Raw genomic sequence first — 23,182 nt, forward strand, 5'->3', positions numbered from 1 at the left:
CCACCATTTTCTTGTTTGTTTTCAGTAAAACATGGGAATGTTTGATAAATGATGAGTGAGGTATTCTGAATAGTTGACAGATTAATTTTAAGTGGGACAGCAATTACTTTGATGCAAGTAGGATTGCGGAGGTTTTTGGTGCAAAACACTCCACAACAAAGTACTTGAAATTGTATTCACCAACTATGACCATTTCAAGTGTTTTGAAGTACTGAGTAAAATAGGATTGCAAATGGTCAGTGATAAAGAACATTGTCTGTTTACCTAGGGGTTACAGGAAAAAACATGACTTCATCCATATGATTGAACCACAGAGGGCAAAACAAACAGGATCCTGAGGAGACGTTAATGCTGTTTTGGAGGATTACTATGACCTTCCTTCTTGCTAATCAGGCACGTGTTGACAGGTCACCACCACATCAGCCTCATGACCAATAACAACAGGTTAGGCCTTGACCCCCTTCAGACAGCATGTTGACTGTCTAAAGAGAACAGTGGCAATACACAGCAGGGGTCACTTGTGAAAATACAATTAAGTATGTATCATCTTGGCATGTGGAAGAAGCCTAGGGTGTAAATTGGAAACTTCTGTATGTTTCATTGACAGGAAGGGATATGAGTATACTGTAGTAGATGATCAACTACATACCGGTGGCTCCAAAGCAAGTCAGAAGACCAGAAATGTTTGCAATTGTACATTACATTCAACATTTTTATTTTAGCGCTACATTTAAAAGTCACAGTACACCATTTGAATCACTGCCTTTGGTAGATATCTCTTTAAATACAGTATCAGAGAGTATTCAAACATGATTGGGTTTGAAACTTTATTAACAAAACGAAGGCAAAGCACAGCTTAAGCTCACTCCTAAATATGTATCAAGTGCTAGGTGCCACGCCGCCACACCACATTACAGTCAATATTAGAGTACCACAGCCACTCAGATATACCTCTATAGACCTTTGCAACATAAATAGAAGCTACAACTGTGTTTAAATAGCCTTAAATAGTCTCGACATGCTTATTCTCTGAAGTCAGTGCCCCACCTAGTGGCACCTCAGGACAGTACCATCAAACAGAAGTGCAGAGAGGAGAGGGTTAAAGGTGGGTGTTTTTATAGGCACAGCATTGCTGCCCTCTGGTGGGCAGGAGGCGATGGTGGAGACTGATGCAGCAGGGTTGTCTAGACGACCACCCACTGGAGGATGCTGGTGTCCTTCCCTCCAGTGGAGATCAGGTGACTGTCATCGTGGAGAAAGGCAACGTTGGTCACATGGCTGCTGTGGCCACTGTAGGTATGGCTTGGGGCCTGCATGGCGTGACAAGGAGGGAGAGGAAGGGAGACAGACACAAAGAGAAGGTTAATAATTCATCCATTGAGGGGAAAATCCTAACTTCCACTTAAGTAAAAAATTAGATTTATTGGAAGTTAGTATATCCCCCTGAATGATTAACTTACATATGTTTAGATGCAAACATGTTAACTTAAGTGGATGAGAAAACACTGTAAAATAAACTTGTATAAGATGTAAATGATAACAAGCCTACCCTTGGCTGGAAGCAGGGGTTGGAGAACAAGTGCACTTTGCCAAAGTCGTCAGCAGAGGCCAGCAGGGAGGAGTCATGTGACCTGCACACGGCGTTGATGTCGGTGCCGTCAGCACCGTCGGGCCAAACACCTAGATGGAACCAGTGATGTAGTGGGAAAAAATAGGTGGGTAAACTGAACGCCAGTCTCGGTTAAAAAAGTAATGCTTAAGTTCCTATACTTTCAATTCATTCTTCCGCAAAAGGTGGGTAGACTGTTTACTTGCGAACCAAACCAGCCCAGAGGCAGGAAACAAGAGACTTACTTGATAAAACTACAAAGACTAACAGCTCCATTTGAAAATGATTGGACTGCTGTCACAATTGGCAATTGCTAGAGTGACCTGAACCGACTGTACAAAGAACTCTGTGAGTTACAGTTGAAGCATATACGTTTTGTTTCTTGGATTTATAAAGCTACAGTCTGGTTTTGCCATCATTACCCATATCACAATTGAAACAGGAAGTGGTGACTCACCAAAGACGCTGAAGCCTAGAACACAAGTGGAGGTTGCCCACTCCACATTACGAACTAGGTCCATGCTCGTCACATGTTTGCCGCTGGAAGATTCCCCTTTACCACAAACAGAAGATAAGCTTGAATGTACCACAACACTACATAGACTACAGTTATAGACAGAGTTATCTGTTTGGACAAAAGAGACTCACAGAATAGGATCTCGTAGTCTCCTGAGTTGGTTACAATGTATTGGCTGTCGACGGACCAATCCAGGTGGGTGACAAAACTAGAGTGACCCTATGAGAAAAAATAAATAAACAAAATCACAAAGATGTTAGGGTAATAGTTCAGAAAACAGAGGGATTTAATTTCCTATAATTGGGATTGTCTTTATTACTTACAGTGCATTTCCCCACGCGGCTGTACTTCTTGCCATTCTCCGTAACGGCATAGATGTAAACAAAGTTGTCATGGGAACCTATGGCTAGGAAGTTGCCATCTAAGAACAGGAGAGTTAGGTTAGTTGTGAATGTAGGAGGAGATGGATAAGAATACTGTACAATCCTGTACTGTTTTGTTCAGACAGATGGTCAGCCATTTTCAGAGATTTCACTTATTGGAGTCATTAACAATGTGTATATTTAAGGCGGGATATATGATATTGTAAATGACGGTCTCTTGTACAGTACCTGGGGAGTACTTGACATTAGAGATTATCTCGTTGCCATCAGTGTGCATGAACACCAGGTCTCGGGTGTCAGTGTCCAGCACCAACCACCTACAGACACAGACAGGATGAGGAAGTATAGGTGAGATCATTTGATGGTGTCCTTCCCCTGATACTATGTAATCAAATTCCATACCAAATCCTTCATCCTGTCTAAATGAATTGGGGACATTGTCCAATAAGAAATGATTGTCAAGCCAATGTCTGAGGATGTACAGTACCTTCCTGTCATGGTCCCCACTGCCAGCACAGCTCCACTGGGATGGAACCCTGCAGAGCGCCCTGGGTCCTGGAGGATGGAGAGAGACATGGAGGATCAACAGGGCTGCATGGTGCCCATCACATACAAGACACTAAGTCAGGACGCTTACTATGGACTGATGTAAATTCACTAAACAGCTAGATGTTTCAGGTGCCTTTGTCATTACAGCAGGGTAACCAAGTGCAGATTTGGACCAACTACGTCAAACTACAACTCTCTTCTTGAAGCTGGTGTATATTCAAAAGGAGAGTAGCTACAGAGAAGAGTCGGAAGATTGAGCACCTCGATGGTCTTGCTCCAGAGAGGCTGATGGGAGTTGGTGTCCCATAGGTGGACAAGCTTGTCCTGGCCACAGGTCACAAACTGCTCCATAGAAGGATGGATGTCCAGGCCCCACAGCTCATCTGTGTGACCCTGAGAGATGGAGAGATTGAGAGAGGAGGCAAGAGAGGTGAGATTATAGAGAAAGGGTATTGTGTGTACAGAAAAAGCAAAATGGAGACAGATGAGGAAGAACGGTAAGAGGGGAAGGGATAGAAGAGAAATACTGGGGTTATAAAACAGGTAAAAACAGATATATACTTCCTACTTATTTGTAGGACATAACTAGTTACAGGGGCAATTGAGAGGTTGTGTACCTGTACTATAGGGTTGAGTGTTTCAGGGAATGAGCCTGTAAGGATGGCGTTCTTGGTGGTCCCCACTAACAGCTCCCCCTGCTTCCCCTCAGTCACGGATCTCACTGGCCCAAACGCCTCAGGCACCTGAGAAAGAGCACACACAACATCAACAAGCATAAAACTATACATCTCATCTGTCATTCTCAAGTTGCATTATGACAACCCAAAGAACATCTATACAGTTAACAAACACTTGGTCTTTGTAACCGTCACGTGCTAAGGAAAAAGTAAAGGGAAGCGATGACCTCAGCCATTTTGATTTTGGTTCATATGGAGTACAGCATGTCCTTATCTGCATACGGTTTACTCATCCTTCTGAGTCATTCACACCCTCTTCTCTCACCTCCATCTCACTCTGCTTGTGATAGTCATGGTCCCAGAGCACCATCCTGCGGTCCTTCCCTCCACCTGACACCAGTGTCCCGTCCTTCAGCACACACAGGGAGAAGATCCCGCCCTCGTGGGCCCGCGCCACCACCTGGCTGATCCGGTTCCCACCTGTCAATCACAAACCGCTGTCAAATAATATGCTTCGAGGAGGGACGTTTGGCGTGGACTTGTGTGATGTGTACTTTATTTGTAATAAATTGCTTTCATATAAGTAAAGAAATTGATGTGTGAATTGAATGACTGGTTGCAGAGCACTGAGTTAAAGTGGCTGAGAAGGCTGTTGTCTTCAAACAGACCTTTGGCCCAGACGTAGATGTTCCCACTGGAGTCTCCTGTGATGGCGTCTCCGTTCTCAGCAAAGGCCACACACAGCACGTACTTGGGCTTCTCGTTTTTCTGACAGAAAAGGTTTAACAGTTCTGTTATAATTCAAGAATTACTTTGTGTACACAATATCATATTTTTTACAGTTACCAGCTGTAACAGGAGACAGAAGTTAAGTTGTTTTTCGGTCGTCCACATACCTCGAACAGCCCCTGGCGCTTGGTGAGAGTGTTTCCGTCCATGGTCCAGAAGTTCAAGTGGGACTTCCCACAGGTGACGATCAGGTTGGCATCCATTGGGTGGAAGGCTGCGGCCAGCACTGAGTCATTAGAGCACTGGAGGGGATGACAGGAGAATTAGACCCCTGAACTGGCAGACGATGGTGACTGACTGCACCACAGACTACAACACTTACTTATACCCAAGCCTACACTGTTGACGCCTTCACTTTTCTTTATTGATGATTTATGATCAATCATGACTAGTCTTTATTGCAGTGATATACCATGCAATACCAAGGAAAGCAGCTCTCCTCATGCATACTGTAGTTTAGTCTGTGAGGCTTCATCACCTTCACATCCGCAAGCTGCTTCTCCTTCTGCCAGTTCCACACAGACAGGATGTGGTCATTGGCATCATCGACGGCACAGAGATGAGCACCACCATTCTGTTGAACGACAGGTATTTGTCAGTGCCATATACATCATGTAAATAAATGGCTCCGTTTCAGTCAATTTATGGATATTTAACATATACAGTGCATTCGGAAAGTATTCAGACCCCTTGACATTTTCCACATTTTGTTACGTTACAGCCTTATTCTACATTGGATTACATAAATGTTTTCCCTCATCAATCTACACACAATACCCCATAATGACAAAGCGAAAACCGGTGTTTATAAATGTGTGCAAATGTATTACAAATTAAAAACAGAAATATTACATTTACATAAGTATTCAGACCCTTTGCTATGAGACTCGAAATTGAGCTCAGGTGCATCCTGTTTCCATTGATCATCCTTGAGATGTTTCTACAACTTGATTGGAGTCCACCTGTGGTAAATTCTATTAATTGGACATGATTTAGAAAGGCACACACCTGTCTATGTAAGGTCCCACAGTTGACAGTGCATGTCAGAGCAAAAACCAAGCCATGAGGTCGAAGGAATTGTCCCTAGAGCTCCGCGACAGAATTGTGTCGATGCACAGATCTGGGGAAGGGTACCAAAGACTTTCTGCAGCATTGAAGGTCCCCAAGAATACAGTGGCCTACATCATTCTTAAATGGAAGTAGTTTGGAACCACCAAGACTTCCTAGAGCTGGCCTCCCGGCCAAACTGAGCAATCGGGGAAGAAGGGCCTTGGTCAGTGAGGTGACCAAGAACCTGATGGTCACTCTGAAAGAGCTCCAGAGTTCCTCTGTGGAGATGGGAGAACCTTCTAGAAGGACAACCATCTCTGCAGCACTCCACCAAATCAGGCCTTTATGGTAGAGTGGCCAGACAGAAGCAACTCCTCAGTAAAAGGCACGACAGCCCGCTTGGAGTTTGCCAAAAGGCACCTAAAGATTCTCAGACGATGAGAAATAAGATTCTCTGGTCTGATGAAACCAAGATTGAACTCTTTGGCCTGAATGCCAAGCGTCACGTCTGGAGGAAACCTGGCATCATCCCTAAGGTGAAGCATGGTGGTGGCAGAATCATGCTGTGGGGATGTTTTTCAGCGTCAGGGAGACTAGTCAGGATCGAGGGAAAGATGAACGTTGCAAAGTGCAGAGAGATCCTTGATGAAAACCTGATCCAGAGTGCTCAGGACCTCAGACAGGGGCGAAGGTTCACCTTCCAACAGGACAATGACCATAAGCACACAGCCAAGACAACGCAGGAATGGCTTCGGGACAAGTCTCTGAATGTCCTTGAGTGGCCCAGCCAGAGCCCGGACTTGAACCCGATCGAACATCTCTGGAGAGACCTGAAAATAGCTGTGCAGCGATGCTCCACATCCAACCTGACAGAGCTTGAGAGGATCTGCAGAGAAAAAAGGGAGAAACTTCCCAAATACAAGTGTGCCAAGCTTGTAGCGTCATACCCAAGTAGACACGAGGCTGTAATCGCTACCAAAGGTGCTTCAACAAAGTACTGAGTACTTATGTAAATATGATATTTTATATACACATTAGAAAAAAATTCTAAAAACCTGTTTGCGCTTTGCCATTATGGGATATTGTGTGTAGATTGATGAAGGAAAAAACAATTTCATCCATTTTAGAATAAGGCTGTAACATAACAAAATGTGGAAAAACTCAAGGGGTCTGAATACTTTCCGAATGCACTGTATGCTGGCTATTGTCATGGAACATGCTTTCAAAGTAATAATGAATTACTTTCTCAAAGTTAGGTCTGTAATCAGGTTGTGAAGGCCTTACCGACTTGGAGAAGGCCACACATGTGACCGCCCGGTCAAACACGCCTATCCCAATGACATGCAGGGTATTGAGACTGACCGAATCCCACACACGCACATGAGGAGGCAACAGCTGAGAGAGAGAGAGTGGGTGTGAGAGAAATAAATTGGTCATGCATTACAGTGAAATATATATATAATATATGTAAATAATATACAATATAAGATGGTCATAAGAGGTCATTTCTTCAGAAAGTGTCCATTTTAAATGTACCTTGCCCTCTAACAGCTGATAATGAAATTAATGAGAGAGAGAGAGAGAGAGAGAGAGAGTGGGTCTGAGAGAGAAATTGGAAACACTGCAGTCATGTACGTACTACTGTGAACCACAATACGATTCCCATAAGAGATCAGAACAGGTAATTCCTTCAGAATTGAAGAAAATGTTTGATTTTAAAATGTACCTTGCCATCTTTGGAGGTTCCAGCTACTTGTCCAGTGGCTATGGTGACCATGTCTGGATGGATGCCTAAGCTGCCGGGAAGAGAGCACAGTGACAGTGATTTACATTTACGTCATTTAGCAGACGCTCTTATCCAGAGCGACTTACTTATTTGTTTTCTCTAGTGGCACAGCTAGCACTGCGATGCAGTGCCTTAGACCACTGCGCCACTCGGGAGACGTGATGTGGTGAGTCATAAGTTCAAGCTAACCTTTCCCACTGTCCTCTGGGGACTTAGTTTTTCAGTCTCGGTAGACGGCATTACAGCCTGTTGTTTAAGTAAACTAATTTATTAGGCCCTTTATTAAAGACTCATGAAATAAACAAACACTCAATGATACTTCAACAAGCAAATAATGGGCCCTACAACAAATACATACGGTATCAAGAGTCCTTGAGGAAGTGTTGTGATGATACATCATATATATATTTAAGGTACATTTTACATTATTATAGCCACACTGAAACATTAGTCTACAATACAAATGAAAGAGTATGCTGGTCAGGCATATCAAAGAGTTGTCTATAGCCCAACATGTATGAAAATGATACTGTGCAAGTAGGACATTATAGTAGGACCATATACCAGCCCAACCTTTGTTTGCACAGGAGACACTGAGCCTCAAACAGGACCTAATTTAAATAAAGTTAGTTTATCATGAATCAATGTGTCATTCAAGGAAGTTCTCTTGGCACAGGAAGCCTTGTAAATTGCCCCGATTTGAATCAAATGATAGCTGGTGATTATCAGATGAAACTGAATGCTATCTAGTGAGTAAATCACATTTAGCTAAATTAATTCCAAATGAAACATCTTGCCCTTTGCGACGCCTATCACGTGCATTGCTGCACCATCTGGAGTAAAATCTAAGGCTAAGAAGAAAAGGTACATTTCCTGAAGAAAAGTTGTGTGCTTGCGCCAGTCATCTAAAAGGTTATGGTAGTGGGAGATGCTGAACCAAGCACACTAGCTAGCCTTACCATTTGACATCGTCATTGTGGCCCAGGTAATGTCTCTGCTGCTGTTCCTCCACGTTGTAGAGCACCACCACAGAGGCATTGAAGTAGACTATCTCCCCTGTGGGGAGCAGGTAGAGGTTGGAGCGGCAGTCTCTGCCCCTGTACCCATACCTGGACGACCGAGGGTTAAGGACCACAACAGTAACCCTGTCTGAACAACCATAGTGTTGAACAGTAGGAGGCTGATGCCATCTCAGAACTCATGGAAGGGAAGTACAATAAAACCAAATAAGTTAGTCTCCAGAGGTGATCAACTACACAAAATAGCAATGTGGTACTATATTATTGTGTGATGACAGTAATGCAACACTGAAATGTCCTTTCTCAAATGCGCATTATGCTTCCATAGCCATTGTCCAAGACCAAGCTTTCCCAGGTTCATCTGGGGTGTAATCATTAGTCCAACCCTAGCAAACGGGAAAAAAAAAAGTGCAACAATAACACATTTATATTGGAAAAATCCAGGTAGGTCCCTACCTGTTTTGTTCCGTTTAGTTCCTAGTGAATACACCCCTGTATGCCTAGCAGCACTACTCTCTGTTTGTCAGTGACAGAAGGATACACCCACTGCAGTTTGAGCTTGTGCTCAGGCAGCACCCCCTTGTGGTCCAGGCTGTAGCTGTCCCTCTTCTGGTCAGGCATGTGCATGGTGACTGGCCGACCCCTCAGGAACATCCTCACATAGCCATCCTCTGATACAGGAGAGGGGGAGAGATAAGAACATGAAGGAAGTTGTTTTTTTATGGTGAAACACTTCCTCTCTATACCATTCCTTGCAAGCATGATCGCATGTACGGTAGGTAGTGAAATGTCAAATCAAATGTAACAGCCTTTTGAACATAAGCACTCAAACAAAATCTGTTCCCCCACCCATGTAAGAGGGAGGATTTGTGCATTGAATCACTGAAGCAAAAATATATAGCTTTAGTGTATGTCATTTCAAACTGTTCTGAAGCTTTGCAGAAAATAAATGATGTTGAGGCACTACAATTACTCAATGTACCCCATTATACGGTCTCTCTTGGCTGACATAACATCATATAAAAACTAATTGCGGTTATGGTTTGCATTATAGTGCTGAAGCTGCTGTCATAACGTGAGTCAATTGAGCTCATTAATGGAACAGTGTGCTGTGCTATCTGTCTCTTACCATGCATCTCTGTGGTCCCTAATCATTTACCCAAGTACTCACAGAGGACAAGGGAAAATGCAGGTAATTGGCTTGTTAAAAATGAATGCAGCCCCCAACAATAACAGACAGGCTATTGGTTGTTGTTTATTGGACATTTTCATGCTTAACTTCAGTGCTCCTGTTTCATGGATTTCCATGTAGTAACCTGGGCAACGCTTACTTGTTACGGGGGTTGTATTTCAAAATGCTCAGTGCCTGGAAATTATGTTTTTGTTTGCATGTAATTCATATACTATAATGAATTATCTTGCTAAGGTACACTGTATTCTTTAGTCAAACTGAGGTATAAAAGGGTGCCGAGGACGGTAAAGGAATCACACACAGGCCTGTCGCTGTGCTAACACGTACCTGCATTGACAGCGCATTCTTTGCTGAAACAAGAAAAAGATAAAAGAGTCAGTGGATTGTTATACACGTCAAGGTGATCGTTATGACAAGACACTTGGTGGGAGTCGTTTTGATGTTTTTAACTCATGGTGTTGCTGCAATGGACTAAATTATTCAGTGACCTCATCCTTTATTCCTGACCTCCTACTTTATTCCTGAGCCCATCTACCAGCTCCACAATGCACGTTTAGCTTCATCCAAATAGTACTGCAATATTAAAAAGTAGTAGTTCATTCTGTAGAGCATATAGACTACATAAACATATTAAATATAGTATTCACAGACGCAAACACAATGCGGAAGGGAAAATACTGTATTCATGAGATACGGCTAGCCGAAAATACAACTGGTGCCATGCCAAGAAATGAAAAATAAGGAGAGTTATTATGAGCGAGAGTGGTAGAGAATGAAATAAAGAGCGAGAGAGTGACAGACACAGCACGACAGTCAATATCCTATAGAGTGGCCTCTCCAGCACTACCCTGCATCAGCTGAAAAGTAATGAGTTTCTGTCAAGGCCACCGATAGATTGCCTAGCTAGGACAGTTTGAGAGTACCATGGCAACACAGTCACAGGAGTGATGATAAGAGAGACTCTAGGAGAAACAATCCCTCTCGGTTTGTAGGGAACATGAATTGCATGAAATAGCCATGATGGCCATCTTAACCATCCGAGAGTATAGAGCAGTAGGTTATTCAGTTTGGAGGGAGACTGTGGATACAATTGCAATACTACTGCAGATTATTTTATTTGACAGCTTGTTTTATTCATTCTTGCTATTCAAACTGAAAATGTATTGTAGTACATTTGGGCCAATACAAGTTTGGATTCTCTCAAGGCACAGCACATCCAATTTGGATCGACAGACTGAAAAGATAAAAGTGGAAGTAAACAGAGAGGATTTCATATTTCTGTCCTTGGCAGAGCATTCATCCACTACAGTGTATTATATCTGGAGACTGGTTGTTTGTGGGACAACCACAGAGACAGCCGGGGAAAAGCGCTCTTTAAAGTGGCCACATAAAGACCGGTTTGTCTGCCTGTGGCTTTCAAAAAGAGGAGAGGCCCTGTTGTGTCCAATGTGAGATGCTGAAAGATCCAAAGCCACTAAGGCATTTACTTAGTAATTATTTATGAACCTTGTGTTTGTTTATTTTCAATTCATTAAAACAAGCAGCAATCTGTACCATTTGGTACAAGATAGTTACTTCAAAGAATTCAACATAATAAGTAAGTACCAGAAAGTACTCTTTATCACCTAGCATCATTATCGAGTAAATTCCAGATGCTACCGGAATACAGAGAACAATATATCCACAGTGGCCTTCTGTACAGATTGTTGTAGCTTTACATCATTGTGCATAGACTTCACAAAGAGTAAGACTACATTCCACATGGAAAATGTGAGGACATGGAACATGTGATACTATTGTGTTGTCTCGATTAGGAAAAGACAACATTGCACGTTGTAGTCTGTACTGATGTGAACAGTTGTCTAGCATAAAGCAAACAGAAATTGGGGCCAATAATGTAGTGGTCTTGCAGTTTGAGTGTTTCAGGCAATTACTGGATGGTGTTTCAGCAGTGGACAGAGTGGTTTGAGTCAAGTTCCTGTGCACTCAGACAATATGGCTGAGATTTGCACTGCAAATTAGTAATAGATGACAGCATGCGTTATCTCAGCAGCGAAGTGATTTTGAGAGCCTACTGTATCAAACACTGTATGACAAGTCAGTGCAGAGAGATAGAAAAGTGGTCCAACAGGATATCATGCTCTCTTCCTCAACCAGTATTTGCATGCATTCAGAACCCTGAATCAAATTTGCCATTCAAATACATGCAATCTGTTCCTCGTCCTCAGGCTCAGCTATACCATCGAGCCAGTCTGCAATCAGGGCGCGTCAGTCGATATGTTTAATGCATGTGGATGAGCAAAGGTGCCAATCAATAGTCATTCTGCAGAGCAAGAGGAATCAGTAATCCAAATAAATAAGCCACCCACGATCACAATGAAACTGAAACATTGCAACAGCGAGGGGGGAATGTTAAGTAAGCCCATTCTTTTTGGTTTGTTGACTCACACACCCGTAATGTAATTAAGGATCTGCCCAAAACTGGAATGGGACAGAGCTCCCCCAGCCTATTCATAGACGCCAACTCTAGTGTCTGTTCACAAAAGTATCTTCAGTTCGGGGGGGTTTTGTTAAGAGCCCCGACGGTCGGTCTGAACTTTAGCACGGATCGCTTGCGGTACAGTTTTGGAAACATAAGGACCATATGTCATATCAGCGAAAAATAATAATAAAAAAAGGTTAAATTGCTACACACATTTATAGGGTCACCACATGGCCATATTTCTATGTTACAGCACTTGTTTACGGAAAACAGAGTGGACTACCTGTGCTAATTAGCTATCTGCGTCTCTGAACATCTGTGTGTAAACGGAAGACAGACGACCACAAACGTGTTGTCACTGAAAATAACTGTCAGCTGCAACTGTGTTAAAACCAGTGAAAACAGTGTACAGTGAGTATTTTGTGAAATTACTGTGAGGTTATATGAAAGTAGAGGGATTTATGATTCTAGAACCGTAACGCAATTGAGAATCGATTCACGTTTAGATGGAGTATTTGGTTGTTTTGGCTTCCAGATCCAATTCACCCTTTAAACAGAACATGTAAGGTCCTTGGACTAAGGAGTACTGTTAGGCTTCTTTAGTCCAATATTGAGCTAAACTGGGACCATGTGAACTACAATCCTGACTTTTTTTTATGTTTAGAAACGTTAATAATCCTCGCTTGCGATACGGTTTTGGAAACATTAAGCCCTCTACTTCTTATCACATTAAAATAATTTCACAAATGCTAAATATATACTTACTGTACACTGTTTTAACAATTTTTAACACAGTTGCAACCTATAGTATTATGTATAGCAATATGTAACTTTTTGGGCGACCCGACCAAATTCACATAGAAATGTTATAGATCATTGAAAGCAAGTCTAAGAAGCGGTAGATCTGTTCTCTATGCGCTATTTCTATGCTTCCCTTAAGTTTTGTTTTTGCATCATTTACTTTCGGTTTTGTACACCAGCTTCAAACAGCTGAAAATACAATATTTTGGGTTATTGAAAATATATTTCACAGCGGTTTAAATATAATGATTCTCTACCCTATACATTACTTGTTTTGTCACAAAACTATTAGAATTTTTGCAACCAGGAAATGGCAGAGGGATTTCTGCATATTGCACCTTTAAACAGTTTCTGTTGGAAATTACTATTGGCCTTTGTTTCTGTGCTGCCCCTCCCCAAACCCCACTGAAAATAAAAGCATCAAAAGGTCTGCATGACCACATAATTAAAAGAAGTTACTGCTTCCCGTTGGAAAAAAACTATCCATCCACCCAAAATGGCTTTTTAAACAATCTCCTTCCTAACTGCAAACTGTTAAGTATAAAGCATTCATTTACCTGGGTGATCTCTTCATGGTAACTTTTCCGTTAGGTAACAGCACGGTGTTGGCAAGGCGGTTCACACAACAGAACCCTGTCGACAACTAACAGGCTTCCTTGTTGATTCAGTTAACTTTAACTGTGTCCAGAGGCTGGGCACTTTTTCCACCAATGGGGAGGCACTTCCTGACTCTGCTGGACCTCCCCTCTGCTTGGAAACCACACCTCCGTTACCTACGCCCCAGGAATTTGACACCCTCAGCAGAGTGAGCTCATTGAGGGAAGAGGGAGTGGACGGACTGACTGTATACATCTGTCTTTCAAAGCTTAATAGCACCTCCAGAAAACCAATCAGATTGTGTTATCTACTATTCAAACAATGAGCAGGTGTGGGGAGTTTCTGTTTGGTACAAGCAACCATCCAAGCATTTGACTGTGAATACACAGTTCCATCTTCCTTTATTAATCGACTGTGCTTTGTTCATTTTTCATTTACGTCATTTAGCAGACGCTCTTATCCAGAGCGACTTACAGGAGCAATTAGGGTTAAGTGCCTTGCTTAAGGGCACATCGACAGATTTTTCACCTAGTCGGCTCGGGGATTAGAACCAGCGACCTTTCGGTTACTGGCACAACGCTCTTACCCACTAAGCTACCTGCCGCCCTATCACCATTACTTAGATGTATGTAAATAATGATGCTGTTAAATACAGTAGCCTACATAAGACTGCACCGGACTCAAATTATGGAAGTACATGTTAAAACAGTAGATTTGTATTTCTAGATATATGTTGTCAACATAGAGAGGTCATATCACCTACCTCCCTCCCTGGCTGTCTCCTTTCCTCCCTAGACATTACACATACAGGGGTTTAAATTATTCAAGCCAGTCAAACATCCAGTGTACATTCACATGCTCTCTCCATAGAAATACAACACCACGGTGTTACACAGCAATGCATCAGTGGTGCATTCACACAAGTGTTTAATGATCCTTTGTCATCTGATCTGAACAGCGAGAGGTTAAAAACAACGATCGATCTACTGATCAGAGTGTCCTAAATTGGACGACAACAAAACCACCTGAGACCTTGGGACCTCTACTGTCAGAATACAATGTCAGCCCGAGGAAGAGCTGGGAAGAACACAGCCCCACACCATATGTCACCTGTCTGATCGAAAGGGGAGAAAGAAAGGGTATTTACAGTATATCTGGCATGTGAGGCAGATATGGATGCTTAGGACGTGACAAGATGTCTTGATATTTTCCTCAGAGATCAGAGATGAGCTGTACACCCATTCTCAGATGTTAGGTAGACTGCACAAATGTATATGAGGTATGCACAGATATATATTAGCACCGATGTGAGGTACGGACACAGATGTCTTGTGCATAAAAGAGGGACATTGATGTGAGCTAAAGTGGAACAAATCATAGTTAACTGTAACAAAGAGCGGCCTAAGCATGAACCTATGTGAGAATGCAATGCTAAGGTGCTCTCTACTTTGGTCTTCTCTGGCCAATGACTACATCATTGTCAATCAGAGGGTTGCTTGGCTACACACGATGCTCTCTCAGTTAGCCAGATAGAGCAGGAGTGATTGCTGTGTCAGTGTTTCGAGGGTTAGCTGAGTCAGTGTCTGTGTTTAGAGGGTTAGCGGTGTCTGTGCTGTATCAGACAATCACCTGCTCCTGCCACATGTGGAGCTGCTGGACGAGGGGGTTCTGCTTCTGCTGTCAGACACCATCTCTCTCCTGGCCGTGGACAGGCGCTCCGTCGACATGCTCTTCCTGGTGGGGGAGGATACGTGAGCGGGGGAAGGAGGAAGAGGGGGAGGAAAAAGACGAGAGGTGGAAAGAGGGGGATGGTGAAGAGTGAACCAGGATATTGAGAGGGATATGAAAGGCAAGAAATGTCCCCAGTCATAAGTTTGCAGCGCCTACTGTAGATTCAAAGCCACACTGCCACCCTAAGGATGAGCTTGGAAATGCACAATAGAGGGATCCCAAGAAAAACAGTATTAGATCCACACATTCGGACAATGTCTTACCTTTTGATGGACAGCAACACTTCCTTTTTGGGAGAAGAGGGGGAGGAAGGGTATCCCCCCATACGTTTCTGCTGGACATAACCATTGCTGAGAGTGAGAGGCTTGGATGGTAAGGCTTGCAGGAGTTGGCGCACTGGCATCAAATTAGGGAGAAAACAATGGTTCAGTAAACAGACGTATGTTGTTGAAGCTTTTCAATTGGCACTGCACATTCTTACCAAAGACTACATATAGTACATTGTTTATCTCTCCATTGCAAAATATATATATACAGTACCAGTCAAAAGTTTGGACACACCTACTCATTCAAGGGTTTTTCTTTATTTGTACTATTTTCTACATTGTATAACACATATGGAATCATGTAGTAACTCAAAAAGTGTTAAACAAATCAAAATATATTTTATATTTTAGATCCTTCAAAGTAGCGCTTGATGGTTTTTGCGACTGTACTTGAACAAACTTTCAAAGTTCCAGAAATTTTACAGATTGACTGACCTTAAAGTAATGATGGACTGTTGTTTCTCTTTGCTTATTTGAGCTGTTCTAGACATAATATGGACTTGGTCTTTTACCAAATAGGGCTATCTTCTGTATACCAACCCTACCTTGTCACAACACAACTGATTGGCTCAAACGCATTAAGAAGGAAAGAAATACCACAAATTAACTTTTAAGAAGGCACACCTGTTAGTTGAAATGCATTCCAGGTGACTACCTCATGAAGCTGGTTGAGAGAATGCCAAGAGTGTGCAAAGCTGTCATCAAGGCAAAGGGTGGCCATTTGAAGAATCTCAAATATAAAATATATCTTCATTTGTTTAACACTTTTTACTACATGATTCCATATGTGTTATTTCATTGTTTTGATGTCTTCACTATTATTCTACAATGTAGAAAATAGTAAAAATAAAGAAAAACTCTGGCATGAGTAGGTGTGTCCAAACTTTTGACTGGTACTATAGTTTCCTGATCTTTCTTATATCTCTCAGATATAGGACAGACACTTCAGAACAAATTTCCTTTAGATTAAAAAAAAAGAAGTTTTACTAGATGTTTATCCATGTATGAAGCTGTTATTCAATGCGTTTCTATGGGCCAAATTAAAATGTTGAATCAACTAATTTTTATATATTTTTTGATACCTTAAGGAGTCCTAAAATTCCAAATCAAATAGCCAACTGATCCTTGGTATGACCATCTTAAAACAATTCCCCCTGAAAACAATTCCCCCTGGCTGGCAACCAACACATCCTTAGTAGCAGTAGCCTCATGTATCACAGGCTTCTAGACTCATCTATTACAGCTAGTATGTTGACGAGACTACGGTGGTCTAACGTGGTCCCTGCCTCCTAGCTCCCCAGCCCCTCACCCTTGGTGGGTGCGGCCACGGTAGGCCTCCTCCCCCCGGCTCCGGCCCCAGGCTGGGTGAGCTCCTCACAGCAGCCCAGTCTGCGCAGGGCATCGGCCAGTTCAGCCTTCAGCAGCTGGATCTCATCCTCCTGCAACTGGACACGCTGCTCCAGGTGGGACAGGCGGTCGTCCACCTCCATGGTGCTGCCCGCAGACACGTTGTCATCTGATAGGGAGAGAGAGAGAGAGAGAGAGAGAGAGAGAGAGAGAGAGAGAGAGAGAGAGAGAGAGAGAGAGAGAGAGAGAGAGAGAGAGAGAAGTAAAAACAGACAGAGAGACAGTCAGAGGTGGTGTCAGGAGGATGGAACAAAGGTGTTTTGTGGTTCACCCAGTACAGCAGCAGGAATTTGCATAATTCTCCAAGCTTTATGTGTTAGTTTTTGCTAATAAAGATTACACTAGGCTACTTCCTTGACAAACAATATGTTGGTCTTAGATTCCTACAGCAAAGAACACCAAAAAAGACAGTGCTGGGGTTTCTGACAGAGATGAAAAGCGGTATTTGCTTGAAACAAAATGGAGGCCAACCCCGTTTTGAAGATTTTGTCTCTACATCTCTAAAGAATAGCGGAGGTGCATAAAGATGGCGGCCCCCGTGCACTTAACACAAATGCCTCGTTTGCTAAGTTAACTGTATTGTACATTTCTCTCCTTCACCATTTTGTGTGTAGTCATTAGCACATTATCCCTGACCCCAGTTATACCTCCAAGACGCCGGCAATTTGAAAAAAATCTTTATGCACCTTTGCATTGTGTGATGCTAGCTAGACCCTAACTTCTCGTCCTTCACTGGGATGACATCATTTGGCTGTCCAATGTAATCCTCTGTTTCAGCTCCAATGCTGACCTCTGCAATATCAGATAGGATGCACTGTAACTGAAAGGTCTGACAATGTTTTCAAATGTCTTTCAACAAAACAATGCAGTTAAAACAGATTCTGTGACAATGTAACAGCATGCTGTACATACCGTATAATGTTGAGTTGACGACTGTTTGCCACTTGACAACATTTCCGTATTTGTTATCATCATATGCCATTCAAATGAACAAGAGCCATTGTTAGATGAATGTGTCTTTGTAGAAGGATATTTGCATATGATAATTCTACCTGGACTAATACCCCAATAGTACTACCAACAGGATGTCTTAGTATAATGCTGCTCTGACTGACATGCCTATTTACTCTGCCTGTAATATGTCTGACCCAGTGGAACCAATTATCTCATCTCTCAGTCAGAAATATTGTGGAAGAACACACATATTCAAATTGGGCATAGTGGAGAGTTTGACTTTAAAAATCCCCACATCTGTTAGAGGTTTTTATTCAGCAGGAGGGGAAATGAAAGAACATGTCAAACTGGATACTCCGACATGACAAATACCTATTGGATTCTATGAGGACTTAGGTATAGTTTTTCAAGTAATTCAATTTTCCCAAATGGAATTACTTGGCTGATGCTGTCAATTAACCATGGCGTGATTTATAACCTTGGTCATCATTTGAAATCTGCTGAGTAAAGAAAGCATTGATAGATTTCAATCGCCTCTGCAGCAAATGTAAATAACACTGCATCTGAACGGCCAAGTTACAAAACAACCACAGCTATGGAGGTTTACTCCACCCATCCCCATGTCACAAACTAAAACACCTGTTTGAAACGTTTCTGGTAATGATTTAAGTGTGATCATTCATTCATTTAAACCTACCTAATTATTCAACAATGATTCCACATGAACGCCATCCCATTACTTTGTTAATGAAACAACCTTCCCCCTCGCACTTTACACACAGTAGCTGTCCGACAGACTGCAGGCTTATGATGCATACTCAATAACTTTCTCTTTACTGCCTCCAGCAGATGACACAGCACAGGCAAAGGACAGCTACAGCTAGCACAGTTAAAGCAGGTGGCAGCTGTGTTAAAAACGCATGGCTACTAATGATATAATATGAAAATGACTAAATGGGGAGAGGAGAGAGGGAATGAGAGGAGGGAAGGTTAGCTCTATGGCGTAACGTGGACAGGGATGAACCCCTGTGGGATGCGAGAGGACAATGGAGGTCAGGGGCGAAACCAAAGCCTGCTGAAATATTAATAGGGCTCTGGGCTTCCCTTACCTGTCATACTCAGTCACTCAGTCACTCAGCCAGCCAGTCACTCAGTCAGACAGCCTGCTCTCCTCTCCTTAGCTCTCTTGGGGACTCTCGGGATGCCAAGTCTGGGCTTCTTTCTGATGTAGGGTTTTTCCCTCCTCTCCTCTACAGCCAGTGCCTCTTCTTGGACCAACCCCCCCTCCTCCTACTTATTCTCCTCCTCCTCCTCCCTAGCGGTACGTGCAGCTCACAAAGAGACAGGCGAGTCACTGTTTGTAACAGGACACTGCTCCCTGCAGCCCTGCCTCCACAGCGGCAGCAGTGGATGCAGCCAGAGGCTGGGAGGGAGGCTGGCTTGGCTGGGGGCCAGACCAATACACTGCTGCAGAAACAGCCAGGCACTAACAGGAAGTGAGACTGCAGTGGGTAGGATCCGAGTCTCCTCCATTCATGACACACAAACACACTCACTCACACACATATAAATGTGTATGTGCTCACATCAGGCACACAATGGCATGGCTGGAATTATACCGTCCATACTATCACTGACAGAATGACAGACACAATTTAGCCCCCTCCCTTAATCTCCAAGGAAGTCACTGAGGTTTTCTCTATCAATAACACACACACCACTGGGACCAGCATCTACATGAGTAACAATGTGAGCAAACCCTAGAGGGGATCCTACTACCTGCTGTCACACCATGTGAGCCAACGGTTAAGACACCTGAACGACGACCTGTAGGTCTGAGATTTCATAACAGATGAGCCATTGTTGTTGCACGCCGTCTGAGGCAGTCAATAACATAAATGGGCCAGATGGTCACAAGTTAAAGTACATTTACCTTGGCAAGCCTTTTACTTTCTATTGTTTGCATTCATAATAATCAATAGCTTGTTGTGGGATAAAATACACCTGTACACTCAATTGCTATCTCAGCTGTTAAAGTGCTTAACCTCTAGTGACACTAGGAGCTAAATCGTCACCACCAGCACCAGACTAGAGCTTTGGTCACACACAAAGAAAGCAACCAGTAAAGGAGCTGGTCAACCCTGACCAAGATGGCTCCAAAGCCAATTCTACCTCCTTTTGCCGGAGGAGCTGAGCTGCTCCCCTCTGTATTCCACCGTCTGGGGCGATCCGCAGCACATCCAGGCTACCCAAATGTTCTGAGAACAGAAGTGAAAATGTTGAATGTTTTGGGAACGTTTATTTTTAGGTTGCATTGAGGTTCTGAGAACGTTTTACTCTGGTTCCTTCATTTCACTGCACCTATCCGGTGTATGTGACAATAAAACATCATGTATGTTTCTTTTTTTTTTGGGGGGGGGGGGGTTGGGGGGTTATTATTGCTCTGAGAATGGAAATTATATATTATTTGGAGGGGTTTTTGAATAACTTCCTTAAAACATTCACTGAATGTTTCAATATGATTTTCAATAACATTGCTAGCTTATTTTGGGTTAACTTTTTTGAACTTCGAGCACAGATAGGCCACATGGAAATTCATTTCCTTATGCATTATTTATGCAAACATTTATTGTTTATTGTGACACGGCATCAGTGAGATTTAAACTATAATCTTCTGTTCTCTATCCATGGAATTAGTCCACTGCACCACCAGGAGGGAACTAGCATGCCATGTTTTTTAAGCATAAAAAGCTGTTAATTTTAGTCTATTCAAACAAACCCCATTTTAAAGGAAACAAGCACTCATGAAGATCAGGTGTGGCATATTAGTGGGCACGGGACAACACAACTAAAGGAAAACTGAAAAATTATATTTTGGTATTTGTTTCATTAGTTCATTGTTGATATAGCCCCAAAGTGTTTTGAATGTCAGCAATCAAGTTTTCAAGATATATAACTTTCAAAGCATCATACCGGCTGTATTTCTGTATTTTGAAAGTTATATATCTTGAAAACTTGATTACTGACATGCAAAACATTTGGGACTATATCAACAATGTACTAACCCTAGCTACGTCCAGATTCCAACCATTTGAGCCCCTCCCTTCCGTCCACTGTATTGCCGGACCTTTCAGCGTCCTCTGATAATCTGTGGGGGTGGTTCAGGAGGTTGGTGCTCTTGAGGAGGTTGGTGTTGATGCTGCTATAGCAGCAGTTATATCAGAACTGGAGGACATAACTTCATTGAAAAAACAGCAAATAACTGCATTGAAGGCTTTTCTCAAGGGAGATGTTGTTTTCGCTCTTCTCCCAGCTGGGGTTCGCTAAGAGCTTGATTTACCAGCTAGCTCCGCTGGTAGTCAAGAAAATGGAACGGATTGAGTGTCACCGTTCAGCCTGGACTCATAGGCTAGACGTAACATAATACACGTAAATCAGGGACACTGAAATTAGTGTGACATGTTACGTTTGGTTTGGTTACAGTGAATTCAAAAAGTATTCACACCCCTTGACTTTTTCCACATTTTGCTGTGGTACAAAGTGGGATAAAAATGGATTTAATTGTCATTTTTTTGTCAACAATCTACACAAAACACAGTATCTTCTTTAGATAAGTATTCAACCCTCTGAGTCAATACATTAGAAATCACCTTTGGCAACGATTACAGCTGTGAGTCTTTCTGGGAAAGTCTCTAAGAGCTTTCCACACCTGGATTGTGTAACATTTGCCCATTATTATTTTCAAAATTCTTCAAGCTCTGCCAAATTGGTTGTTGATCATTGCTAGACAACAATTTTCAGGTCTTGCCATACATTTTCAACCAGATTTAAGTCAAAAATGTAACTCGGCCACTCAGGAACAATCAATGTCTTCTTGGTAAGCAACTCCAGTGTAGATTTGGCCTTGTGTTTTAGGTTATTGTCCTGCTGAACTGTGAATTCATCTCCCAGTGGCTGGTGGAAAGCAGACTGAACCAGGTTCTCCTCTAGGATTCTGCCTGTGCTTAGCTCAATTACATTTTTTTTTTAATACTGCAAAACTCCCCAGTCCTTAACGATTACAAGTATATCCATAACATGATGCAGCCACAACTATGCTTGAAAATATGGAGAGTGGTACTCAGTAATGTGTAGTATTGGATTGGCCCCAAACATAACACTTTGTATTCAGCACAAAAACTGAATTGCTTTGTTACATTTTTTGCAGTATTACTTTAGTGCCTTGTTGCAAACAGGATGCATGTTTTGTATAATTTTTATTCTGTACAAGCTTCCTTCTTTTCACTCTGTCAATTAGGTTAGTATTGTGGAGTAACTACAAATGTTGTTGATCCATTCTCAGAGTTCTTCTATCACAACCATTCAACTTTGTAACTGTTTTAAAGTCACCATTGGCCTCATGGTGAAATCTCTGAGTGGTTTCCTTCCTCTCCGGCAACTGAGTTAGGAAGGACGCCTGTATCTTTGTAGTGACTGGGTGTACTGATACACCATCCAAAGTGTAATTAATAATTTCACCATGCTCAAAGAGATATTCAATGTCTACTTTTTTTATGTTTTACCCATCTACCAATAGGTGCCCTTCTTTGCGAGGCATTGGAATTCCTCCCTGGTTGAATCTGTGTTTGGAATCCACTGCACGACTGAGGGACCTTACAGATAATTGTATGTTTGGGGTACAGAGATGAGGTACTAGTCATTAAAAAATAATGTTAAACACTATTATTGCACACAGAGTGAGTCCATACAACTTATTATGTGACTTGTTAAGAACATTTTTACTTATGAACTTATTTAGGCTTGTCATAATAAAGGGGTTGAATTCTTATTGACTCAAGACAGCTTTTAATTTTGTATTAATTTCTAAAAACATAATTCCACTTTGACATTATGGGGTATTGTGTGTAGGCCAGTGACAAAAAAATCTAAATGTAATACATTTTCATTTCAGGCTGTAACAGGACAAAATGTGGAAAAAGTCAAGGGGTGTGAATACTTTCTGAAGGCATAAGACAGAAGGTTACTTAAGGCTGAAAATGTAAGGCACAATTTTAGCTGCGGAAATTGTTGTTCTATAGTAGTTAGTTAGTTAGTTGAATGACTGCACAGAAATGAGTCTTTGTTACTATCTGTATGTTGTTACTTGTCCAAATGCAAACCGTCATAACTGTTGCTCAAAACTGTCAGTGGTGTTGTTTAATTTCAACTGTTAACTTTATTAATTAATCAAGAAGCATAAATAAAGTTAGATTTGTACTTTGTTATATAGATAAAAGCAGATAAAAAGTTGTACTGATAAATACAAGTCAATAA

The 23,182-nt window shown here is 42.1% G+C and overlaps 1 protein-coding gene across 2 annotated transcripts; it reads right to left on the reverse strand.

The window, feature by feature from the left end:
- Positions 1–687: 687 nt before the first annotated feature.
- LOC311105956 (echinoderm microtubule-associated protein-like 1) lies at positions 688–17,018 on the reverse strand. Of its 2 annotated transcripts, XM_084148196.1 has the most exons (21): positions 16,818–17,018; positions 15,446–15,578; positions 15,081–15,185; positions 9,899–9,921; positions 8,921–9,050; positions 8,320–8,469; positions 7,301–7,370; positions 6,859–6,969; positions 5,003–5,098; positions 4,632–4,766; positions 4,404–4,503; positions 4,061–4,215; positions 3,676–3,801; positions 3,320–3,451; positions 2,997–3,064; positions 2,738–2,826; positions 2,450–2,547; positions 2,258–2,345; positions 2,067–2,162; positions 1,550–1,680; positions 688–1,310 (listed from the first exon to the last, which is right to left on the reverse strand). In XM_084148196.1, the coding sequence occupies exons 1-21, from the start codon at positions 16,996–16,998 to the stop codon at positions 1,185–1,187; spliced, it is 2,343 nt and encodes a 780-aa protein (XP_084004322.1). In that variant the 5' UTR covers positions 16,999–17,018; the 3' UTR covers positions 688–1,184. The 2 variants fall into 2 exon arrangements, with proteins under 2 accessions (XP_084004322.1, XP_084004323.1); XM_084148197.1 differs by lacking the exons at positions 15,081–15,185; positions 15,446–15,578; positions 16,818–17,018 and adding an exon at positions 13,412–13,520.
- Positions 17,019–23,182: the final 6,164 nt, after the last annotated feature.

Source organism: Coregonus lavaretus (assembly GCF_964263955.1).
Source record: "Coregonus lavaretus genome assembly, chromosome: 30".
In the NCBI taxonomy this organism is placed as follows: domain Eukaryota; kingdom Metazoa; phylum Chordata; class Actinopteri; order Salmoniformes; family Salmonidae; genus Coregonus; species Coregonus lavaretus.